General features: G+C 41.0%; 3 protein-coding genes and 1 pseudogene across 4 annotated transcripts; 2 read left to right on the top strand and 2 right to left on the bottom strand.

The window, feature by feature from the left end:
• Nucleotides 1-448: 448 nt before the first annotated feature.
• LOC139345484 (uncharacterized) lies at nucleotides 449-2,179 on the bottom strand (annotated as a pseudogene).
• Nucleotides 2,180-5,296: 3,117 nt separating this feature from the next.
• On the top strand, nucleotides 5,297-16,612 carry LOC139346339 (tRNA selenocysteine 1-associated protein 1-like). 2 transcript variants are annotated; one of them, XM_070985365.1, is made up of 9 exons: nucleotides 5,297-5,474; nucleotides 6,197-6,294; nucleotides 6,373-6,472; nucleotides 6,581-6,630; nucleotides 6,809-6,940; nucleotides 8,140-8,256; nucleotides 8,369-8,567; nucleotides 8,677-8,710; nucleotides 13,933-16,612. In XM_070985365.1, exons 1-9 carry the CDS (start codon nucleotides 5,358-5,360, stop codon nucleotides 14,091-14,093), a joined length of 1,008 nt encoding a protein of 335 aa, XP_070841466.1. In that variant the 5' UTR covers nucleotides 5,297-5,357; the 3' UTR covers nucleotides 14,094-16,612. The 2 variants fall into 2 exon arrangements, with proteins under 2 accessions (XP_070841466.1, XP_070841467.1); XM_070985366.1 differs by having other exon boundaries at nucleotides 8,375-8,567; nucleotides 13,933-15,455.
• Nucleotides 16,613-17,759: 1,147 nt separating this feature from the next.
• LOC139345483 (uncharacterized) lies at nucleotides 17,760-20,005 on the bottom strand. Its single transcript, XM_070984093.1, has 3 exons — nucleotides 20,000-20,005; nucleotides 18,725-19,576; nucleotides 17,760-17,777 (listed from the first exon to the last, which is right to left on the bottom strand). The coding sequence occupies exons 1-3, from the start codon at nucleotides 20,003-20,005 to the stop codon at nucleotides 17,760-17,762; spliced, it is 876 nt and encodes a 291-aa protein (XP_070840194.1).
• Nucleotides 20,006-21,116: 1,111 nt separating this feature from the next.
• LOC139345633 (uncharacterized) lies at nucleotides 21,117-22,013 on the top strand (the record flags this gene model as incomplete). Its single annotated transcript, XM_070984376.1, has 1 exon — nucleotides 21,117-22,013. A coding segment is annotated over one exon (897 nt), but the record flags the coding sequence as incomplete, so codon positions are not given.
• Nucleotides 22,014-22,483: the final 470 nt, after the last annotated feature.

Here is a 22,483-nt window from a genome sequence, read left to right as displayed (position 1 = left end):
GAGGAAGAGCAAGAGAGGGGGAGTGAGACAGACAGACAGACAGACAGACAGACAGACAGACAGACAGAAATGCAGTCAGATAGAGAGAGAGAGAGAGAGAGAGACAGAGACAGAGAGACAGACAGACATGCAGTCACAGTAACAGTGACAGTGGATGTAATAATAGCAGTAGCAGTTGCAGTGGATGTCAGGCAGGGCCAAGGCAGGGGACGCAGCTGAAATCCACAATCCAGATTCAGCCACTGTCCATGGGAACCTGCAAGACGACAAAGCACAGAGACTCCGGGGAAGGAGCTAAGTTAGTAACACGCCGTGGTAGGACATGAAAGTGTGCAGATGGAGAGGGACAGAAGGACAGAGGAGCTCGCTGTATCTTTGGATGTCCCCCGACAGTCTAATCCTATAGCAGCATAACTAGGGGCTGGTCCAGGACAAGCCTGAGCCAGCCCTAACTATAAGCTTTATCAAAAAGGAAAGTTTTAAGCCTACTCTTAAATGTAGAGACAGTGTCTGCCTCCCGGACAAAGACTGGAAGATGGTTCCACAGGAGAGGAGCTTGATAGCTAAATGCTCTGACTCCTGTTCTGCTTTTTGAGACTTTAGGAACCATAAGTAGACCTGCATTATGGGAACGCAGTGTTCGAGTAGGGCAATAAGGTACTATGAGCTCTTTAAGATAAGAAGGTGCCTGGCCATTTATGGCTTTGTAAGTAAGGAGGAGAATTTTAAACTCTATTCTAAACTTTACAGGGAGCCAGTGCAAAGTGGCGAGTATTGGAGAAATATGATCTTGCTTCCTGGTTTTTGTCAGAACACGTGCTGCAGCGTTCTGGAGCAACTGGAGAATATTCAGCAACGAATTTGGGCAGCCTGATAGTAAAGAATTGCAATAATCCAGCCTGGAAGTTACGAATGCATGGACTAATTTTTCTGCATCATTTTGAGACAAAATATGCCTGATTTTTGCGATATTACGTAGGTGAAAAAAGGCAGTCATGAAATTTGTTTTACATGGGAGTGAAAGGACATGTCTTGGTCAAAGATAACTCCCTTCAGCTTGGATTCAGCTTGGTGCTGACGTGCTGAGGTAAGCGTATTGTCTCACTTCTTGTTTCTGGTTGCTGCCTTACGAGTAGTGTGCGTTTGTCGCTCTTGTTCCTCTGAGTGTAATTTGCTCTGTGTTTTGTTACAGCGGTCTTTTATCCGCGTTCTAGAGTAACATTAGTTCTGCTCAAGCACCCATAAGTCTGTTTATTTAGCGACCGTCAATTTTATTTGTCTACGCGCTTGTCTGCTCTGCTAGCTATACCAACTTAGCCTAGCAGCTAGCGATGGCTTCTCTCTGTCCCTCTCCAGCTCTCTCCTGCTTGGTGTGTCACATGTTTAGCTACTCCTCTGCCTCCTTTAGTGATACTGGTACGTGTAATAAATGTAGTTTATTTGGTGAGTTGGAGGCGAGGCTTAGTGAATTGGAAGCTCGGCTCCGCACCATGGAAACAAAACCATTAGCTATAGTTAGCCAGGCCCCCGTAGTCGGTGCGGACCGACCAAGTGCAGCTCCGGCTAGCCGTCCCTCGACAGCTCCCGAGCAGCCGGGAAACCAGGGAGGCTGGGTGACTGTTCGAAGGAAGCATAGTCCCAAGCTGAAGCCCACGGGTCACCACCAACCGCTTCATTCCTCATCATTCCTGCCTGTGGCCATCAACCTGTACAACTCCTCCCTCTGAATGGCCCTGGGACTTCACTGTCACTGTCTGTTCTGTTGTATATCTTACTATTTCAGTTTTTGCACATTCAAGATTCAGTACATAGTACATAGTACATAGTAATTCTAATATATATTTTACATCTCAATTTTGCACATCCAATTGCGGTACATTTTATATTGTTGTACATTCATTGAGTGGATATTTCTGTATATTTGTATATTTCTTATTTACATATATCCTTGGTATTAATATTCTGTTTCTTTTATATTGCCTTTATATATATATATATTCCTTCTCGTCCTTCTTTCTAATTTTTATTCTAATCTATAATTCTGTTTTGCATGGAGCACTGCTAAAAACAATTTCCCCTTGGGAATAAATAAAGTAATTCTGATTCTGATTCTAATACTGACGTAAGAAGCCAGCACATTTGAATATTCCCACGCACCAGGCACCACCCCCCTCCCCATCTCCCCTCCCATCAAAGGAATAAGTGCGGTGTCTCTCCACCCATAGACATATACACATAGACTCCGCATTGAGCACTGGAGTCCTACGTCAACGTCGCCGTCATATTGAATGTGGCAAGAGCGAGCAGAGAAGATGCTGCATTCTTGTGCAGCGTGGAATTGTACCAACAGGTTTACACTCCAAACTCGATCGCAAGGGATTACCTTTCACAGGTAAGAGTGAAAAAAAAAAGTTTGATTGTATGTGGCCATTATAACATAACTTTACGTACAGAATATGCTGACTTTGTGGCTATAACATAAAGTCCTGCATATAAATACTGTGGATTCCAGCGCAAAACCAGCCTCTGAACAACATCTTTCCTGAATAAAGTGGCCCGAAGTAACTACGCTTGTTGTTAGTTGGTTAACTTTTCATATACTCTGTAGGTTTCCCAAAAATAAAGAGCTCAGAAAGAAGTGGGAAACAGCTGTCAGGCAGGACAGATTTTCTGCTAGTCAGTCATCCGTGCTCTGCAGTGAACACTTCAGACCAGAGGATTTTGACAGGACAGGTCAGACAGTCAGGATCAGAGACGGAGCTTTTACTTCTGTCTTCAGTTTCCCAGCTCATCTCCACAGGGTAGGTGTATAGGCTGTAAGGATTAGATCATTCAGTGCCACACTGATGTATTTAGTTTTACACTGTGAGACCATTTATATATTACATCCTTCACTTTAGCCCTTGGCTACCAGGACATCTCAGACCTCAAAGAAGGCACAGGAGACCTTGTCACCGCACTGTTCCCAGCTTGTCCAGGAGACCGAACCCCTGCCTGTGCCCAGTGTTGTGAGTAATAAGTGCTACCTATGCTTCAAACAGCTGCAAGCTTGTTATATTCAAACTTCTTGTCACTCCCCTGTGCCCTTACAACACCTACTACTCTCTGTCACTCTTTCAGACAGACTCACATACACATATGCACATACATTGAAACATGCCAGTATTGAATCTGCAATTGAACCTTCACACACACACTAACATGTGTGCAAACACACAGACACTGCTGGCAGTACAATTGAGCAGAGCTAAAACTAAGAATGTAAGAATGTGAAATATTGGACAGCACATTGTACTTGTAAAGATGTTACGGACTGTCACTGAGTGATGTAATGATGTACCATTTTCATCCTTGTTGTTCAAGCTGTTAAATTGGCCTTGATCAGTCACTTTGTCCAGGCTGAGATTGGTTCTGAGGATGTGTTTTTTCAGTTCAGTTCAATTCAGTATTCCTTTATTCGTCCTGCGAGGGGAAATTCCAATTCCAATTCCATTTCCATTTCCATTTCAAGATACAGTTTGGGATTGATAACCACCATTTTGCGCTGATGTCATTAGTCGTGTCTGTCTTCCATAAACTAAGGCTGCACCACATTGCCAAAATGAACACTCTTCAGCTGCAGAAAGGCAACACACGGAAAAAGCTTTGCAAGACCATTCTTTTCCAAGGCTTTTGGCTTATGCACAGACACACACACAGACACACACACACACACATACACACACAGTATAAATGTATAGATTGATAGATATATGTATGTATGTATGTATGTATGTATGTATGTATGTATGTATGTATGTATGTATGTATGTATGTATGTTCATCAATGCCACCCCTGTACAGATATATGTATAGATATATGTATGTATATATGTTCAGCAATAATTGAATATGAAAATGAATAATCAAAATCAGTGAAATGTAAATGTTTGTGCTCTTTATTCAGAAAACCCACATGTCACATTTAAAATTCAGGATCTGGTTATTATATATAGATGTTTAATCCATCCATCCATCCATTTTCTATGCCGCTTATCCCTTTCGGGGTCGCGGGGGGGGCCAGAGCCTATCTCAGCTGTCAGCGGGCGGGAGGCGGGGTACACCCTAGACCAGTCGCCAGCTGATCACAGGGCACATACACACAACCATTCACACTCACACCTAGGGGCAATTTACAGTCACCAATCAACCTAATGAGAATATTTTTGGTCTGTGGGAGGAAGCCGGAGAGCCTGGAGAGAACCCACGCATGCACGGGAAGAACATGCAAACTTCACACAGAAAGGCCCAACCCAGGAATCAAACCTGCAACCTTCTTGCTGTGAGGCACGCGCACTACCTGCTGCGCCACTGTGCAGCCCCAGATGTTTAATATTTCAATATTTATCATCACAATAACAATGTTGCATACATTGATAGCTGTAACAACTTAAAAAACATACCCTGGTTTGGTACTTTTGTACTCTAACGAAAAAAGGTCTATAGGAATCCTATCTCTTTAGTATGTATAATCAAGGTTTAAGGTCCATAATAGTTATTTAATACCTCTATGGTGTTCTATGGTACTGCTACCATCCCTGTATAATACTTCAAGGCTATAATTTGTTTCCTCCCGAGTGTTCCTGTGGTACAATCTTATATTGCTGTAGTAAAATGTCGCAAAATACTATAAGATTATAACCACTATCACAACACATTAAAAGTTACATATGATGTTTTTGATGCCTATTTGTTTCCAAGATATATTAGTGTGTGTGTGTGTGAATGGGTGAGTACAAGGCATCACGTTAAATCAGTTTGTAGAAAGCGCTTTATGAAGTTCGGTCCATTTCCTTGCATTAGTTTACGGAGCAAATCTGCCACATCCAATATGGCGGACACGCTGACGTATGCAACAACGGTCCAACCAGTTCAATGCGTATGTCTATGGGCGTCCACGTGTATGGTTTCACGCACGTACTCCCAGCACAGCAGATCCAAGTTAATAACATCCGGGGTCGCACAATTACCTAAATTTGTGTAAACGCGGTGGTTGCCCAAAGTCCTTAGGAATTGTCCTTCGTATCTTTGCTCAGTGGTTTTCGGCGCCCATCAATAACAAACACTCGATCGTCCGTCTAAATAATTGTCATAGAGCGACATTCTTTAGGAAAGATGTACTTTTTTTTTAAATGCACGATTTTTCAGCCATTCTGCTAGATGACACTTACACGAAGGTGTAGTTCCTTCCTTTAACGCAAACTGTGCAAACACTCAAATTGGGCAAAACTGCTGACGCAATGGCGTACAGATTTCTGTTGAATGACGTAAGGACGTGATATTGGTGCGCTTTCCTCTAGTGCTAACTATGCTAGTTAATGTTAGCACGTGCAAACTTGAAAGTTCGGCTTAATTTAAAACGTACGTTCTCAGTAAATTCACATTGGAATATTCACACCCACCGAAACACCATGAGCACGTTATGGATGGGGAACGTGAGTGTTTTACTTTCAACCTTTAGTGCGAGAAGTCATTGAGTTTGACCACCATGTTATTAGCGTTAGCTGTCTCAACATACAGTATGGCCCATACGTTATATGAATGGAATTTAACTGGAGACTTTAGAAAACCAGCCCTTTAATATTGCCTTGTTCGTTGTGTGTATCGAGTAGCTGAAACACAACTAGTCTCGGTTATTTGGCACTCTAAGAATGTAACACGGATCACTTCATTCCAGTAACGTTTTCAGTTGGTAAACACTTTGGAGTAGATGAGATGGAATTTGTTATCCAGTAAAGGTGCAGATCAAACCTAATTGTACTTATTAATCAAATCTGCAGCAAATTGGCATTTAGATTATCAAAGACCCCTTTGTCAAACCTGTATTCTGTTTGTGAAATCAATGATTTCTATGTAGATCAGCCTAATATTGTCATAAATAAATAAATCACTGAAATTGACTTTTTCAGTTACAGCATATACAATAAAAGATTGACACGTGTGAAATGGGCTATAACAATGTTAAGGCTGTTCTAATGATGTCTAGCGCCTGTTTCAGAACTACTGTTTATGTTGTTTAGTGTGGCGAAACTTCCCACTCTTTTTGCAAATTGGAGTTTGTGAACTGAAAGCCAGCTTCAGTCTAGGATTAACCAGTACTGTAACCGAATGATTCCTGAGCGCGTTTTAAGCAGTATGTTTTTCTGTTGTTCTGTAGCTAGAGTCCTACATGGATGAAAAGTTTATCACCCGAGCCTTTGCCACCATGGGTGAGCAGGTGATTAATGTGCGGATCATACGCAACAAGATGACAGGGTAAGAACTCAATTTACAAGCAGTTGTTTTTATTTTCAGTTGTTCTATTCTGATGTTACACTGTGTGTTCTCACCCAGGGGTGCTCTGGGTTACTGTTTTGTGGAGATGACAGACGAAGCCACAGCTGAGAGGTGTCTCCGCAAAATCAATGGAAAAGCCTTACCAGGAGCCAGTCCAGTATGAAGATAATTTATTATCCACAAAGGCCATGTTTTTTTTCTTATCACATTTGGTGGAGAACCCTGAGAAAAGGTGTCATGGATTTTAATGTCTTTTTCCCCACAGCCCACAAGATTCAAGTTAAACCGAGCCACTTTTGGGAAACAAGACAGCGGGTGAGTACAAATGAAGAAGCAGGACATCAAAGATAACTTGTCATCTTGTCTTGTCATTACAAGACAAGATGTCAGCTTCATTACAAAATTGGCATTAATTCCTCTTTTCATTGACACATTATATGTCTTCATGGTTGCGCAAAAAAAAAAACAGCTGCTGTTTTTTCTGTTGTTGTAGTCAGATGTATTCTCTATTTGTGGGAGATCTAACTCCAGAAGTGGATGATGGAATGCTATATGAGTTCTTTTACAACCGCTACCCTTCCTGTCGTGGTGGAAAAGTGGTGCTGGACAGCATGGGCAACTCCAAGTGAGTATTAACATGTCACAACACAATGTGGAGAAATTATATAACAAATGTAGGTATGTAGATATGGCCAGCATTGATGTAGATACTATATGTGTTGCCACCTTCCTCAGAACTTGCACCAAGTGGATTAGTTTCCATGAGACATGAGTCTCATCTTACGCACTTCACTTAACACTATCTGTTCTGCTCCCTTCAAAGCCTTTCAACTTTTAAACAATATTTACCTGAATTTTAACCCTAACCCTTAAATACTCTTCACACACTCAGAGTGTGTGAGGAATAGTCCAATTCAGAAAAATCCAGAAACTTTGAATATTCAGTTTTGTTTCACATGATATCCCCTGCTTCAGTGAAACTTCAGGTTTTCCCATTACACTTTTGTAAGTTCCATAATAGTAATGAATGACAGACGTCACAAAATTCTGCTGGTACATCTAGAAGTTATCCTGAGATTTACAGTGAGCTCAGAGAAATTTTCCTCCTTCAATAGATGAATGTGTAAACAGCCTTCTAGTTTCAAACTCTACACACACACACACACACACACACAAGCTCAGTTAGTTATATTATTCCAGTTGAGGAATAATATGGAAAATATTCTTGAGGGGAGAGAAACAAATGCATTCTTAAGGTAAGTTGGTAAAATAACAAAGAAATAAATAAAATAAGATGAAAATAAGTTCACTCATTCAGTCGTACTTCAAAAGTAAGGTGATTCCTTTGTTAGCTCGGTGTTTTACAATGTTCTGTCATGAATGTCAGAACAACCAACACTATCAGGAGCAGAGAGAGACAGGCTACGTTTACACTTAGGGAAAACGCATATGTTTTCATGCGTTTTGGCCTCTTGTTTACACGCAAACTGAGTTTTTTTTCACGGAAAACGATCAGTTTTAAAAACTCCGGCCAAAGTGGAGATTTCTGAAAACGCTGGTTATGTGTTGGCGTGTAAACAGGGTTAAACCGCGTTTTGGGTTCCGAAACGTCACAACATGCAACTGAAAATACTTAACATCATGTGAGCAACCTATGTTTAAATTCGCACCCATAGGTTTAGCATTTATAATGCATTTGACAGCGTATTTATCCGGGTTCATGTAAAGACAACATTTTTGAAAACGATGTTGCCAAAATATCCCTGCTACGTATAAACCCCCCCTCCCCTGTAATTTGAACACTGCGTGTGTGTTTCACTGTAGAGGCTGTGGCTTTGTTCAGTTCCCTGATGAGCGACTGCAGAAGCGGGCGTTAGAGGAGTGTCAGGGTGCTGTAGGACTGAGTGGTAAACCTTTGAGACTAAGCCTGGCTGCCAGCAAGTGAGTTCTCAAGTATTTTGCTACTGTTGTCCACAAGCAGGTTTATTTGTGTCTGGAGCATAAGCTAAATGATTGGTGGTATTCAGCAGCGTGTCTCTTCCTCCCCCTTGAGTTTAAGGAACAGGCAGCAGCAGCAGTCAGAGCACAGATCATGGCAGTCCAGCTCAGGATACAGAAACAACTATGAGCAGTACAATCAGTACCAGCAGCAGGCTGATCCGGGGTATTACTCCTGGGGCTACGACCAGCCTGGAGGCGGTTATGGCTACACCTATCAGCAGTATGATTACACACAATATCCCGCACTACAGGTAAGCTCTCTCTGTTGACAGCCAGTGTTGAAACCCTTCAATTTGTCACCATGTCAACAGACATGAATCATTAATTAATTCATTCATTTAGCCTGTTTTTTCTTTTTAGGAAAGTGAAGCAAGTCAGGATGATGGACTTGAAGGTGGGTACAAATTGCTGGTATTTTCATCATTGATTTAATGATTTTTATTCAGATTTTATTCATTTTTTTACTGGGAAAAACTGCTGTCATATTTAAATCTCTCTGGTCATAATGACTGTTTTCAAAATCGTATACAATACTAGCAGTAAGTACTGGCGTGGCCAAACTGTAGCATGTCATATGCAGTATGCAAACCTGCATGTCGTGCCAATTCAGCAAAAAAATCTCCAGTATGCTTTGGACCAGTCTACTGCGTGTGCTGTGTCCCACAATTCAAAGTGTTTCATATGCTATTTCATAACTAAATGCACTTCTATATTCAAATATTTTTATTGAATTTTTTGAAATATGAATACAGAGATAAACAACCTGGTCACAAACAGTACACGCCTATAAACATATTACATACATACCTGTTTATACACACACGTATTAAAAGGAAAAAAAAGAAAAAAAAAAAACCTACAACATGGAATGAGGATGGGAGTAGGGGTGGGGGGTGGGGTTTAATCTTGTGCAGGCATATAGTTCTTGAAATAATCCACGAATGGTTGCCACACCTCATAGAATTTTTTAGTTCAGCCTTGAGAAGAGTACCTCAGTCTTTCCAACATTAAATGGGCCATTACTTCCTCGAGCCAGCGGAAATGTGTTGGAGCCTTAGCCCTATTCCAATTGACAAGAATTAATCTCCTGGCAAGGAGTGTAGTGAAAGCAACAGCATCTGCTTGATTTGTTGAATTTGTAATCCCTTCAGGTGTAATACCAAATATTGCTGTTATTGGGCTAGGGTTAATTCTGGGCTTAAATTCCGAAGGAGCCCACAATTACTGGATTATTTGTGTGATGCTGCTTACTAATCGCATTGCTGCACATGCCAGGGCAGCCAATGAGCTGGGTAAGCTAGAATGATGCTCCATAAGTAACCACACCGGCGCCTCAAGTTCAGTGATGTCAGATATCCAGATGCATGAATGTTAGCTGCCCAGTAATAATGCATCAGGTTTGGTAATGCTAAACCTCCGTTCTCTCTCGGCCTCTCAAGAAATGCCCTCCAAATTATTATTCAAGGTAATTTTTTTTCATTTATTTTTAAGTCCTTGTATTTCTCAGTAACATGGACACCTAAATACATAAAAGAGTCATATGTAACCTTAATAGGGAGCATGGCAAATGAGCTCTGCTTTGCAGATGCACTTAGGGGGAAAATGAAACTATATAAGTTTGCTGGCGCGTTCTCCAGATTCATAGTAATTTAAGCGGGACTTCTGATGGAGGTCCTCAGCCCAGTCAGTCATTATGATGTCATATTTGGCTTGTAATGAAATCCTTTCCCAATATTGATTTTCAGAGGGTGTCAATGAATGTTCTTGATCAATGGCGTGAATTTTCATCTCTATTTCTGAGAGACATTTTGTTTTCTCCTTGTTAGCACTAGCAGTAAAGGATATTATTAATTAAATTCACTTCTGACAATTTTTGAAGCGAGAAATCAACTATGAAGATTTTGAGTATTGGTAGTTTTGCAAAAATTGCTGGCTAATTAAAAAAGTATTTCAATGTTTACAGTGTGAAGCTCAACAAGCACCTGCAGGGGTAGCTACCTAGCTAGCCAGCTGCCCAGGCATGCTTACAACCGGCTTACCCCACAGTCACACAGACCACTGCAGCCAACACAGCAGCAGAGGAAAGCCAGGCCCACAACTGAAAGATATTTTATATCTAACCAGCATGGGCATTAACACCAAAAAAAATACCATCAATCAACAAGTTTTAAGAAAAACCACCCAGTTTGATTGTAGCAGGCATTACAAGGATAATGTTGCGTTTCCAAAGCAAAGGAAATACTGCAAGATTGCATTTGACAGTGAAGTAACGTGACAAAACGCTCGTGAATCTGGTTCCTTTCGGTCGTCAGGTAGATGTTAACCAACTCAGAGGTAAATGTTTGTCTTTAGTAAAATTGTGAAAATCCACATATATAATTTTGTCTTTTTTTACACCATGAGGAGATGCTGCACAGAAGCAGTGGTTTGCCATTTGGTATGTGATTGTTTACTTCTGGTTTCCAAAACTTGAAACCAGCTAAGCCAGGCCTTTAAAATCCTTCATCGAACTTGATGAACCAATATTGAACATTGTGGAACCCCCATTAACAGACATAAAAATACAGAACTATTATTTCCCCAAATCACACATTGCTGTTTATGAGACAGGTTTGAAACCATTTACAGGACATACCAATATCACAGTGTCCTCTGCAGGAGCATAGCATGATTAAATACTGTGATTGCATGTCTGTCTCTCTCTATCTCTCTCTATCTCTGTCTGTCTGTCTGTCTGTCTGTCTGTCTGTCTGTCTGTCTGTCTGTCTGTCTGTCTGTCTCACTCCCCCTCTCTTACTCTTCCTCTCTCACCCAACCGGTCGAGGCAGATGGCCGCCCACCCAGAGTCTGGTTCTGCTCGAGGTTTCTGCCTGTTAAAAGGAAGTTTTTCCTCGCCACTGTCGCCAAGTGCTTGCTCATGGGGGAATTGTTGGTTTCTTTGTAGATAAAAGAGCTTGGTCTGTACCAGCTCTATATGGAAAGTGTCCTGAGACAACTTCTGTTGTGATTGGCGCTATACAAATAAAATTGAATTGAATTGAATTAAATCAGATACTTTTATTCAATGTACAGAGGGCAGCACAATATTTTCCTTTGTCAGTGACAGATACAGTATCATTTGTAACCAAAGTAATACAAGTGACAGCACTGTCTTTGTCTCTGAAAACACATTGTGGTGGACCTAATACAGAATTTCTTGAGAGGAATGATTTGAGCTGATTTAGCAGGACTTAAGCATGGTATGACAATTTGGAAATTGACAGATAATTGTTAAGATCTCTTGTCACCACCCTTTCGCAGCAGAATGACGTGCAGATTTCCAGACCTGAAGGATGAATGGGATACAGGGCTTTAAAAAAAGTGAGGGTCCAGTTTATCCTTGCCAGTTGCTTTTCTGCAGTCCATAGCTTGAAGTGCTTCCCTAACAGCAGACAAACACAGGCCAACAGCTGACTATTAAAAGCAACAACAGCCCAAAACATGATCAATTCACCCCTGTGCTTGACAGTTAGGGAGGTGGTGTTCTTATGGAATTCTGCACCTTTTTTTCTCAAAACAAACCTTTGCTCATTGTAGCCAAAAAGTTCTATTTTAACTTTTAATCAATCCACAGGACTTGCTTCCAAAATGCATCAGACTTGTTTAGATGATCCTTTGCAAATGTCTGACACTGAATTTTGTGATGAAGACAATGTTTTCGTCTGATGAGTCTTCCCTGAAGTTCATGTATGTACATGTGTTGCTGCACAGTGCACCACTATTACAGAGCCTGCTAAATCTTCATGAAATTCTTTTGCAGGCAAACGGTTAATTTGCCTTTCTAGTAATCCAATGAGCAGTTCATAAGAAAGAAAGTTTTCTTGACCTCCACCTTTCCTTACAGAAACTTACATTTCTTAATTGCATCACAGACTTAGGAAACAACTACCTGAAAATGCTTTTGCTATCTTTTTTTGTGTTTTAATGTTTAAGAGAATGTTTCACCAATAACTTTATAACTTTTGGAGATTAGTCGAGTTTCTATTCACTTAACTATTCACAGTAACAGAAATTTTGACCAGGGGTGCCAAAGGTTTGCATGCCACTGCATTCCTTAGTTGTCTAAAAGCCAGCCAGTGTGCTGTGTCACAAGTATGCCCAGACTTTATCTCTTGCTTTGAACATCATTGATAATTTTACTAAACCACGAGCTTGATCTATCTTTAACCCTAAGCTTTTTAAAAGTCGCATGTCTATCAACGATTGCAGGCAATAAATTTGTAAGTTATTACAGTGCCAAAGCTACTTCTGGTATTTCAGATGTGTTATGTATATTACTGTGAGCAAGTTCTCCCAGAAAAGCCTGTTCATTGTTATTTTTTATTTTAAATTTCTTTTTGATAACAGTTCTAGACCTTGAGCTTTCTTGTTAAGTACTTTTAATGCAGGCTACAGAGCAGTGGTCTGTAGCAAAAACTCCAGAAGCAGTAATTTTGTCTTTCCTATTGCACAGAATCAAATCTATCAATGTTGATTTTGAAGGATCTTTCAAAAAAAAAAAAAAATTAGGTCAATCAGCTGTGATAGATTGAGATTGTCACAGAATAGTCTAAGAGAGCTACTGGACTCATTTGTCTACCAGTTTAGGTTAAGGTCACCTAGTATCAGCATGTCTGAGTTACTGTACTGAGCAAGTAAGCCTGTTAATTTATTAAATGCACTGGAGACAGCAGACGGTGGTCTCTGTACACCCACCACATTAATTGAATTATGACTAGATAAGTCAATTTTCAGTGCAAATTCAAAAGAATGAGGTACAGTGATGGCATTTAAAACAGGAACAGATCAATATGACTTCACATACACATACACATATTCACTGTATCTAACTCGTCCACCTCATGTGTTGACCCTGTACCCACAGCATTTTTGCAAGTGGATGTTTGACAGTGCTTCAATTCATGTCCTGGAGATGATAAATACATCTCTGCAAACGTCTGCCGTAAAACTTTTGCTAAAGCAACCCAACTTGGATAGTAATGCACTCACCAACTACAGGCTGATATACAACCTTCCATTCATCAGTAAGATGCTGGAAAGACAGTTTCAGAGCAAATTAATTCCTGTCTTGAAGAAAACAAGATCTTTGAGAATTTCAGTCCAGCTTTGGAACAAACCACAGCACTGAAACTGCTCTGGCTAAAGCAATCAGTGACCTCAGATTAAATTCTAATGAAAATAAGGTCTCAGTTCTTGTCTTCTAATACTAGTGCAGTATTTGCTATGCTTGACAATGATACCTTAATCAAGCATCTTGAACAGTTGGTTGGTCTTTCTGTTTCAAGCATACATCAAAGGTGTAGGTACATACTTAAGTTGCGTCATGTAACATTAAATCAACCCTTACTTTGGTTTTAAGCAAGACACGAACCCCAGCCTGCTTGGTGAAAGTCCTGTTTTTTACCCATCCATTTAATGATTTTCAATTGGAAAAAGTACGTTTTTGTCATTCTCACTCTATTTTCATATTTTGTCTTTAATTTGTTTTATGTTTGTGTGACTGTGTCTTTTCTTTGTTTTAGCTCCTCTCATATCTGTGAAGCACTGTATAACCATTCAATTGTCGCTATGTTGCAGATCCCAGTCTTGAGCTGGATGTGGTGGAGGCCAACAGAAAGTTCATGGAGCTCAGTGAGGAACTGTATGATGCTCTCATCGAGTGCCACTGGCAGTCAGCAGAGTTCTGTATAGAAGAGGACTATATGATCTCCAGCCTACCAGAGCCCATTTATTGCTAAAACTGAACACATTTTCTTCTCTAGAATTTACCTCATTTTTACTTCATTTTCAGTCATGTTGTCATGCTAAAATGACAGTATGGACTGTGTTTGTAAGGACATATAATGGAAATTAGTCAGGTAATGGATCTTTTTCAAGTGTATAAACCGATTGAAATGTATTGTAAGTGCACACAATTCTGAGTTACAGCAAAAGATATCAGTTTATTTATGGAGCTTCAAAACACACTGAATCCAAAGGATAACATGTTAAAGTAAGGAGTCTTATTTCCAACATAGTCCCAAATGTTAAGAGACACAAAAAATATCATGAATAATTAAGCAATCAAATCTTTAAAATCTTAACTGACATTGCAGCTCCCATGTGCAGAAAATGTGTGTGATTATAATAGCACATTATAGCATTCATTGGTGAAAATTGGTGCAGACTGTCTTGATTTCAGCCCATTCATTCTCGTATTGACGTCTCTTTTGATACCGAGTCACTAAAGGATAGCTGCTATCAACAGCGGATATAATTTAATAGGTAAGTAATGCCAATGCTAGTAGAAAATCAGTTAGGCCAAGTATCATTTTGTTTCTACACTCCTGACAAGTTCTGCCTAAGTGTTAATGACAAAATTGGCTATTTAGTAAAATAGAGTAGAGTTTTAAGAGTCAATCTTAAATATAGTTTGATACACAAAAGAAACCGTACCATTACTGTAATCTGTAAGACTAATGGAATCAGAAAACATGCACATTTTGACATATAAATCTGTCATTTAAACATTAAAATGAATGAAATGTGGCATTGCATACGAGAATTGTATGTGATTGGATTGAGTGCTTCATAGTATTTAATCCCTAAAATTGAATCTGCTGTATGAGAGATTTTGGCAGTTTTAAAAGGTTCCAAAATGTGTAAGGTGGGTTCTGGGCATTAAATGCACAAGTGTGCTTCTGCAGTGAAAAAACATTGTCTGCAGCCATAGTGCCAGCTAATCATCATCAGCACTCAGCTGATCAGATGTGTGGTCATTTTGTTTAAATCAAGAAATAAAGTGCGGTTATTCAACACCTAACATATGCGGGCCGCTTGAGGTAAGGATGCTGCAATATTTATATGGGGCATGATTGTGAAGTGGTGCACGATGAAATTAACAGCAACGTTATGCGAAAATCTAGAAGAAGCCAATTGAACGAAGTGGTGAAATGAAAAATAAATCTTTGTTAGTCAATTTAAATGTTAAGTTTCCCATTAAAATATCTCCTGAAACACTTCTGTCATCTGCCTGTTACAGCTTCTCTTGTAGACAAACACCACAGTATATATTATAAGGGTGTCAAAATCTTCAAAATATCAACTTTTTTTTTTATTTTAATAAAGAAAAAGAAAATCCAGCCAGAAATTAGATTTTTTTCAATAATGGTCAGTGATGTGATGGCTGCAGTGGACAGAGAGCTGGCCTGACATCTTAATGTATTTTTATGGGTTGTGTCCTCCAGGCCAAGTACCCAGAAAGAATGAAATACAATTTTGAGTTCATTCACAAATTCTCCTCCAGTAACAGTAAAATAAAGGTTTTGCAGACTGGTAGAAATTGTCGCCGTCGTCGTCGTGCTAGATTTATATTACATTCGATTTTTCTTTAAAACGTGTTAAAAAATAAGAATAAGATAAATAAGAATTTTTGGAAATGCGAAAAAACAGCAAGCACAAAGCACACTATCAATGAACAACATAAATAATCCATGTCCAAAAAGGAGGAAGAAAAAGTGAATGACAACAAAATGAAAGAGTTTGTATGAACAATAAAATGCTCTGAGACACTGTACAACTTTTCCAAGTAGAGAAATGTTTGTGAACGTTTTTATGTTAGATGTAGTTTTATTGAGTGTGAGGCATTTCCAAAATGAGACTTTTAGATTAATTTCTAGTTAACACTTCTAGTAGATAAATGTGGAGACAGTGAAAACATCCAAATGCATGGTTTGGTTCACATCAACTTTGGAGCATATTTACAGCAGTATGAGTAATTACATTGACATTATAGCATGTTGTACACAACCAAATCTATAGGTTCCATACACAAATGTTTTGTCTTTTCATTGCCCTTAACAGTAGTAATGTAAAAACGTCAAAATTAAGTATAGAAAGTTCAAAGTATAGTTCAAAAAGTCATTGTAAAAATCTGTCAACACAATTGAACAGTTTTTGTTTAACAATGGTAAATTCAGTATGTCAGTGTGCTTGCACCCTCTGAAGATCGAGCGGACGCTGCCATAATCCTCCCTCATCATTGGGGACTCCATTGTGAGGCACGTCCGCATGAGGGGGGTGTTCACCCTGTTCTTCCCCGCGCACCGTCATGGACATTACGGGGAAAATCCCGGACATCCTGAGCTTGCATCCGCAGGCGAAAAGGATTATTATCCACGCAGGAGCGAACAACATCGTCAGGTAGCAGTCCGAACTTTTAAAGCGGGACTTCTGTAAAGTTCTTGTTTGTCCAGTAATAAAACATAAAATAGAACTTTATGCTAGCTTCAGCTAGCTGTTTATTCTTGAACTCACGAGGGATGACTCATATGCACTTCTTCCTTGCTGTCACAACATTTCTCTTCATGTGGCCTACTGATGTTATAGTGCCACCTATGGGTCACACCTTTGTTAGCACTTATCATTACAACTTAGCCCTGCTTTTAGAAGAAGAGTCAGAGGGTTTGCCCTTTATTTGTCACACAACACTTGCACATGCACACACAGGCCAGGTCTAACAGGTGACAGGTTATAAAAGACAAATATGACAGGACAACCTGAAAAGAAAACTTGAAATGCAAGTGCCATGGCCGATTTTGCACTATTAGAAGATTTGCAAAACCGTGTGCTCCGCAGGGAACATGTTTTCAAAGAGCATGCTGATCTATTCAGCAAGAGCACAGACTGGCTTGTCACCAGGTACCGCTTCCCAAAAAATGTTCTCATGTTGAGAACGTGAGACAAAAACGCACCAAAGCCATCGTGGTGCACATACAGCTCCTGTCTACCCTGGGATTTTTGGCCACCAGAACTTTTCAGCAGGAGATTGGAGACATATGTGGCATTTCGCAACCAACACTGAGCAGAATTATGCCGGCAGTGTTGAATGCAATAATTTCTCTGGCCCCAACTTACATCCAGTTCCCATACAGACCTCACCAAGAAGCCGAAATTAAACAAGGATTTCAAGCCATCTCCGGATTCCCAAACATAATTGGAGCCATGGATTGCACTCACATCTCAATAAAAGTACCATCACACAATGAATTCAGCTATGTGAACAGGAAAGGATTTCATTCAATCAATACACAACTAATCTGCGATGCACATATGTCTCTGTTAAATGTTTGTCGCACAGCGGAGGTTTAAGTTATCCTTTGTGTAATTATTTTGTTGTATTGTGCATGATTTTACATTCTTCCGCATGTTTTTGTGTTTTGTCTGCATGATTTTGTATTTTGCTTGCATGGTTTTATTGTGTTACTAGTTGTAGTGATTTTGGCTATATTTTGTTGCATGGTTTTGGGTTGAAGGGATTTTGAGTTTGTGTTACTTCCGGCCGGGGCCTTTTGTCATTATATTTGATAACTTGCACCTGTGAAGCGCATGACCGCTGTATAGGCTGACCAATAGAACTGGAGAACTTAACGGTGAGCAACCAACTGGGAACGAGGAAGAGGGACTTCACGGGGCGCACACGGAAACAAAGGCGCGACAGGGGAGCAGGTGGAGCAGGGGAGACAACACAGTGAAAATACATGAGCGGCAAGCGCGGACAGGAGGACAACAATACCGACACAGCAGGCAGTGGGGAGACCAAAAGAGGTGGTAGCAACAGCCGAGCCGAAGGAGTCGGGAGTGTTACGACGCGACCTTACGGCAGCGGCAGAGTGAGGAGCTCTGCCTAGCCGCGTAGTTCAATTCAATTCAATTCAATTTTATTTGTATAGTGCCAAATCACAACAGAAGTTGTCTCATGACACTTTCCATATAGAGCTGGCACAGACCAAGCTCTTTTATCTACAGAGAACCAACAATTCCCCCATGAGCAAGCACTTGGCGACAGTGGCGAGGAAAAACTTCCTTTTAACAGGCAGAAACCTCGGGCAGAACCAGACTCTGGGTGGGCGGCCATCTGCCTCGACCGGTTGGGTGAGAGAGGGAGAGCAAGAGACAGACAGACAGACAGACAGACAGACAGACAGACAGACAGAAATGCAGTCAGAGAGAGAGAGAGACAGAAATGCAGTCAGAGAGAGAGAGAGAGACAGAGAGACAGACATGCAATCACAGTAACAGTGACAGTGGATGTAATAATAGCAGTAGCAGTTGCAGTGGATGTCAGGCAGGGCCAAGGCAGGAGACGCAGCTGCAATCCACAATCCAGATTCAGCCACTGTGTAACCTGCAAGACGACAAAGCACAGAGACTCCGGGGAAGGAGCTAAGTTAGTAACACGCCGTGGTAGGACATGAAAGCATGCAGATGGAGAGGGAGAGAAGGACAGAGGAGCTCGGTGTATCTTTGGAGGTCCCCCGACAGTCTAATCCTATAGCAGCATAACTAGGGGCTGGTCCAGGACAAGCCTGAGCCAGCCCTAACGATAAGCTTTATCAAAAAGGAAAGTTTTAAGCCTACTCTTAAATGTAGAGACAGTGTCTGCCTCCCGGACAAAGACTGGAAGATGGTTCCACAGGAGAGGAGCTTGATAGCTAAATGCTCTGACTCCTGTTCTGCTTTTTGAGACTTTAGGAACCATAAGTAGACCTGCATTCTGGGAACGCAGTGTTCGAGTGGGGCAATAAGGTACTATGAGCTCTTTAAGATAAGAAGGTGCCTGGCCATTTATGGCTTTGTAAGTAAGGAGGAGAATTTTAAACTCTATTCTAAACTTTACAGGGAGCCAGTGCAGAGTGGCTAGTATTGGAGAAATATGATCTCTCTTCCTGGTTTTTGTCAGAACACGTGCTGCAGCGTTCTGGAGCAACTGGAGAATATTCAGCAACGAATTTGGGCAGCCTGATAGTAAAGAATTGCAATAATCCAGCCTGGAAGTTACGAATGCATGGACTAGTTTTTCTGCATCATTTTGAGACAAAATATGCCTGATTTTTGCGATATTACGTAGGTGAAAAAAGGCAGTCCTTGAGATTTGTTTTGCATGGGAGTGAAAGGACATGTCTTGGTCAAAGATGACTCCCAGATTCTTTACAGTGGTGCTGGAGGCCAGCGCAATGCCATCCATAACTGCTATGTCATCAGAAAGTGACTTTCTAAGATGTTTAGGGCCTACTACTATAACTTCAGTTTTGTCTGAGTTTAGCATCAGAAAATTGCAGGTCATCCAGGTCTTTATGTCATGAAGACATGCTTGTAGTCTAGTTAACTGACTGGTTTCTTCCAGCTTCATTGATAAATATAGCTGGGTAGCATCTGCATGAGTGCTTCCTGATAATCTTACCTAAAGGAAGCATATATAAGGTGAATAGAATTGGTCCAAGCACAGAACCCTGCGGAACTCCATAGCCATAGACTTTAGTGAGCACAGAAGAGTCGTCATTAACGCGTAACGTGTAAGTACCCCTTGGGACTAGTAACACTCCGAAACGAGGAAGGGAGGCATCTTAGTTTTCTGTGTTGTGTACCCCCCCCACTGCCGCTGTGGTTGATCTGTTCCATTGATCTGGTCGATGGTCCGTCCCCCTACGGAGTGAGACAGGAGCAGGGCCGTGCAGAGACCTTTGGAGGGACAGGTGCTCAAAGTTAAAAGGGGGCACATGGAGCACGAATTTGAAACACCATACAGAAACATACCTTGCAATATAACTGGTTAAATGGTAGCAACCCATATTCATAAAGAATGTAACATGGAATCACAACACACCGTCATTGTCCACACCTCATATATCTGTTTGAGGCCAGTGCAAAGCAAAATTAGTCTCTGTTTTACCTGATGGGGTACATTAAACAGCTTCTGTTGAGGGGGTTGGTGAGGAGGCTGCTGCTGGTCCGCCTGGCAAGACAGTCTTAAAATATACAGGAAAGCCCTCCGCAGTGCCAGGGCAGCCTATTACTCTGCACTAATAGAGGAAAATAAGAACAATCCCAGGTTTCTCTTCAGCACTGTAGCCAGGCTGACAGAGAGCCATAATTCTGTTGAACCATGTATTCCTTTAGCTCTGAACAGTAATGACTTCATGAGCTTCTTTAATGATAAAATTCTAACTATTAGAGACAGAATTCATCGACTCCTGCCGTTAACAGGTACTGTTTTGTCTTCAAACACAGAAATCGTAGAAACTGTTACTCAGTCTGTCGCAGTTTTAGACTGTTTTACTCCTGTTGACCTTCACCAACTAATTTCAATAATTTCATCATCAGAATCATCTACCTGTATTTTAGATCCTATCCCGACTAAGCTGTTTAAAGAAGTATTACCTCTAATTAACTCTTCAGTATTAGACATGATCAGTCTCTCTTTATCAACAGGCTACGTACCACAGTCCTTTAAAGTAGCTGTAATAAAACCGCTACTGAAAAAGCCTACTCTTGATCCAGGGGTTTTAGCCAACTATAGACCGATATCCAACCTTCCCTTTCTCTCAAAAACTCTTGAGAAAGCAGTTGCCAATCAGCTGTGTGACTTTCTAAACAATAATAGTTTATTCGACGATTTCCAGTCAGGATTTAGAGTGCATCATAGCACAGAGACAGCACTGGTTAAAGTTACAAATGACCTTCTAATTGCATCTGATAAAGGATTCGTCTCTGTACTAGTCCTATTGGATCTTAGTGCTGCATTTGACACCATTGACCATGGCATCCTATTGCAGACACTGGAACATTTCATTGGCATTAAGGGAACTGCGCTAAGCTGGTTTAAATCCTACTTGTCCGATCGCTCTCAGTTTGTACGCGTTAATGACGACTCCTCTGTGCTCACTAAAGTCAGCTATGGAGTTCCACAGGGTTCTGTGCTTGGACCAATTCTATTCACCTTATATATGCTTCCTTTAGGTAAGATTATCAGGAAGCACTCAATAAATTTCCATTGCTATGCAGATGATACCCAGCTATATTTATCAATGAAACCGGAAGAAACCAGTCAGTTAACTAGACTACAAGCATGTCTTCATGACATAAAGACCTGGATGACCTGCAATTTTCTGATGCTAAACTCGGACAAAACTGAAGTTATAGTAGTAGGCCCTAAATATCTTAGAAAGTCACTTTCTGATGACATAGCAGCTATGGATGGCATTGCGCTGGCCTCCAGCACCACTGTAAAGAATCTGGGAGTCATCTTTGACCAAGACATGTGCTTTCACTCCCATGTAAAACAAATTTCAAGGACTGCCTTTTTTCACCTACGTAATATCGCAAAAATCAGGCATATTTTGTCTCAAAATGATGCAGAAAAACTAGTCCATGCATTCGTAACTTCCAGGCTGGATTATTGCAATTCTTTACTATCAGGCTGCCCAAATTCGTTGCTGAATATTCTCCAGTTGCTCCAGAACGCTGCAGCACGTGTTCTGACAAAAACCAGGAAGCGAGATCATATTTCTCCAATACTCGCCACTTTGCACTGGCTCCCTGTAAAGTTTAGAATGGAGTTTAAAATTCTCCTCCTTACTTACAAAGCCATAAATGGCCAGGCACCTTCTTATCTTAAAGAGCTCATAGTACCTTATTGCCCTACTCGAACACTGCGTTCCCAGAATGCAGGTCTACTTATGGTTCCTAAAGTCTCAAAAAGCAGAACAGGAGTCAGAGCATTTAGCTATCAATCTCCTCTCCTGTGGAACCATCTTCCAGTCTTTGTCCGGGAGGCAGACACTGTCTCTACATTTAAGAGTAGGCCTAAAACTTTCCTTTTTGATAAAGCTTATAGTTAGGGCTGGCTCAGGCTTGTCCTGGACCAGCCCCTAGTTATGCTGCTATAGGATTAGACTGTCGGGGGACATCCAAAGATACAGCGAGCTCCTCTGTCCTTCTGTCCCTCTCCATCCGCACGCTCTCATGTCCTACCACGGCGTGTTACTAACTTAGCTCCTTCCCCGGAGTCTCTGTGCTTTGTCGTCTTGCAGGTTCCCATGGACAGTGGCTGAATCTGGATTGTGGATTTCAGCTGCGTCTCCTGCCTTGGCCCTGCCTGACATCCACTGCAACTGCTACTGCTATTATTACATCCACTGTCACTGTTACTCTGTCTGTCTGTCTGTCTGTCTGTCTGTCTGTCTGTCTGTCTGTCTGTCTGTCTGTCTGTCTGTCTGTCTCACTCTCCCTCTCTTGCTCTTCCTCTCTCACCCAACCGGTCAAGGCAGATGGCCGCCCACCCAGAGTTTGGTTCTGCTCGAGGTTTCTG

Source organism: Chaetodon trifascialis, chromosome 17 (genome assembly GCF_039877785.1).
Source record: "Chaetodon trifascialis isolate fChaTrf1 chromosome 17, fChaTrf1.hap1, whole genome shotgun sequence".
In the NCBI taxonomy this organism is placed as follows: Eukaryota; Metazoa; Chordata; class Actinopteri; order Chaetodontiformes; family Chaetodontidae; genus Chaetodon; species Chaetodon trifascialis.
The sequence above is the reverse complement of the archived record's forward strand: the minus strand, read 5'-3'. Positions and strand labels throughout refer to the sequence as shown.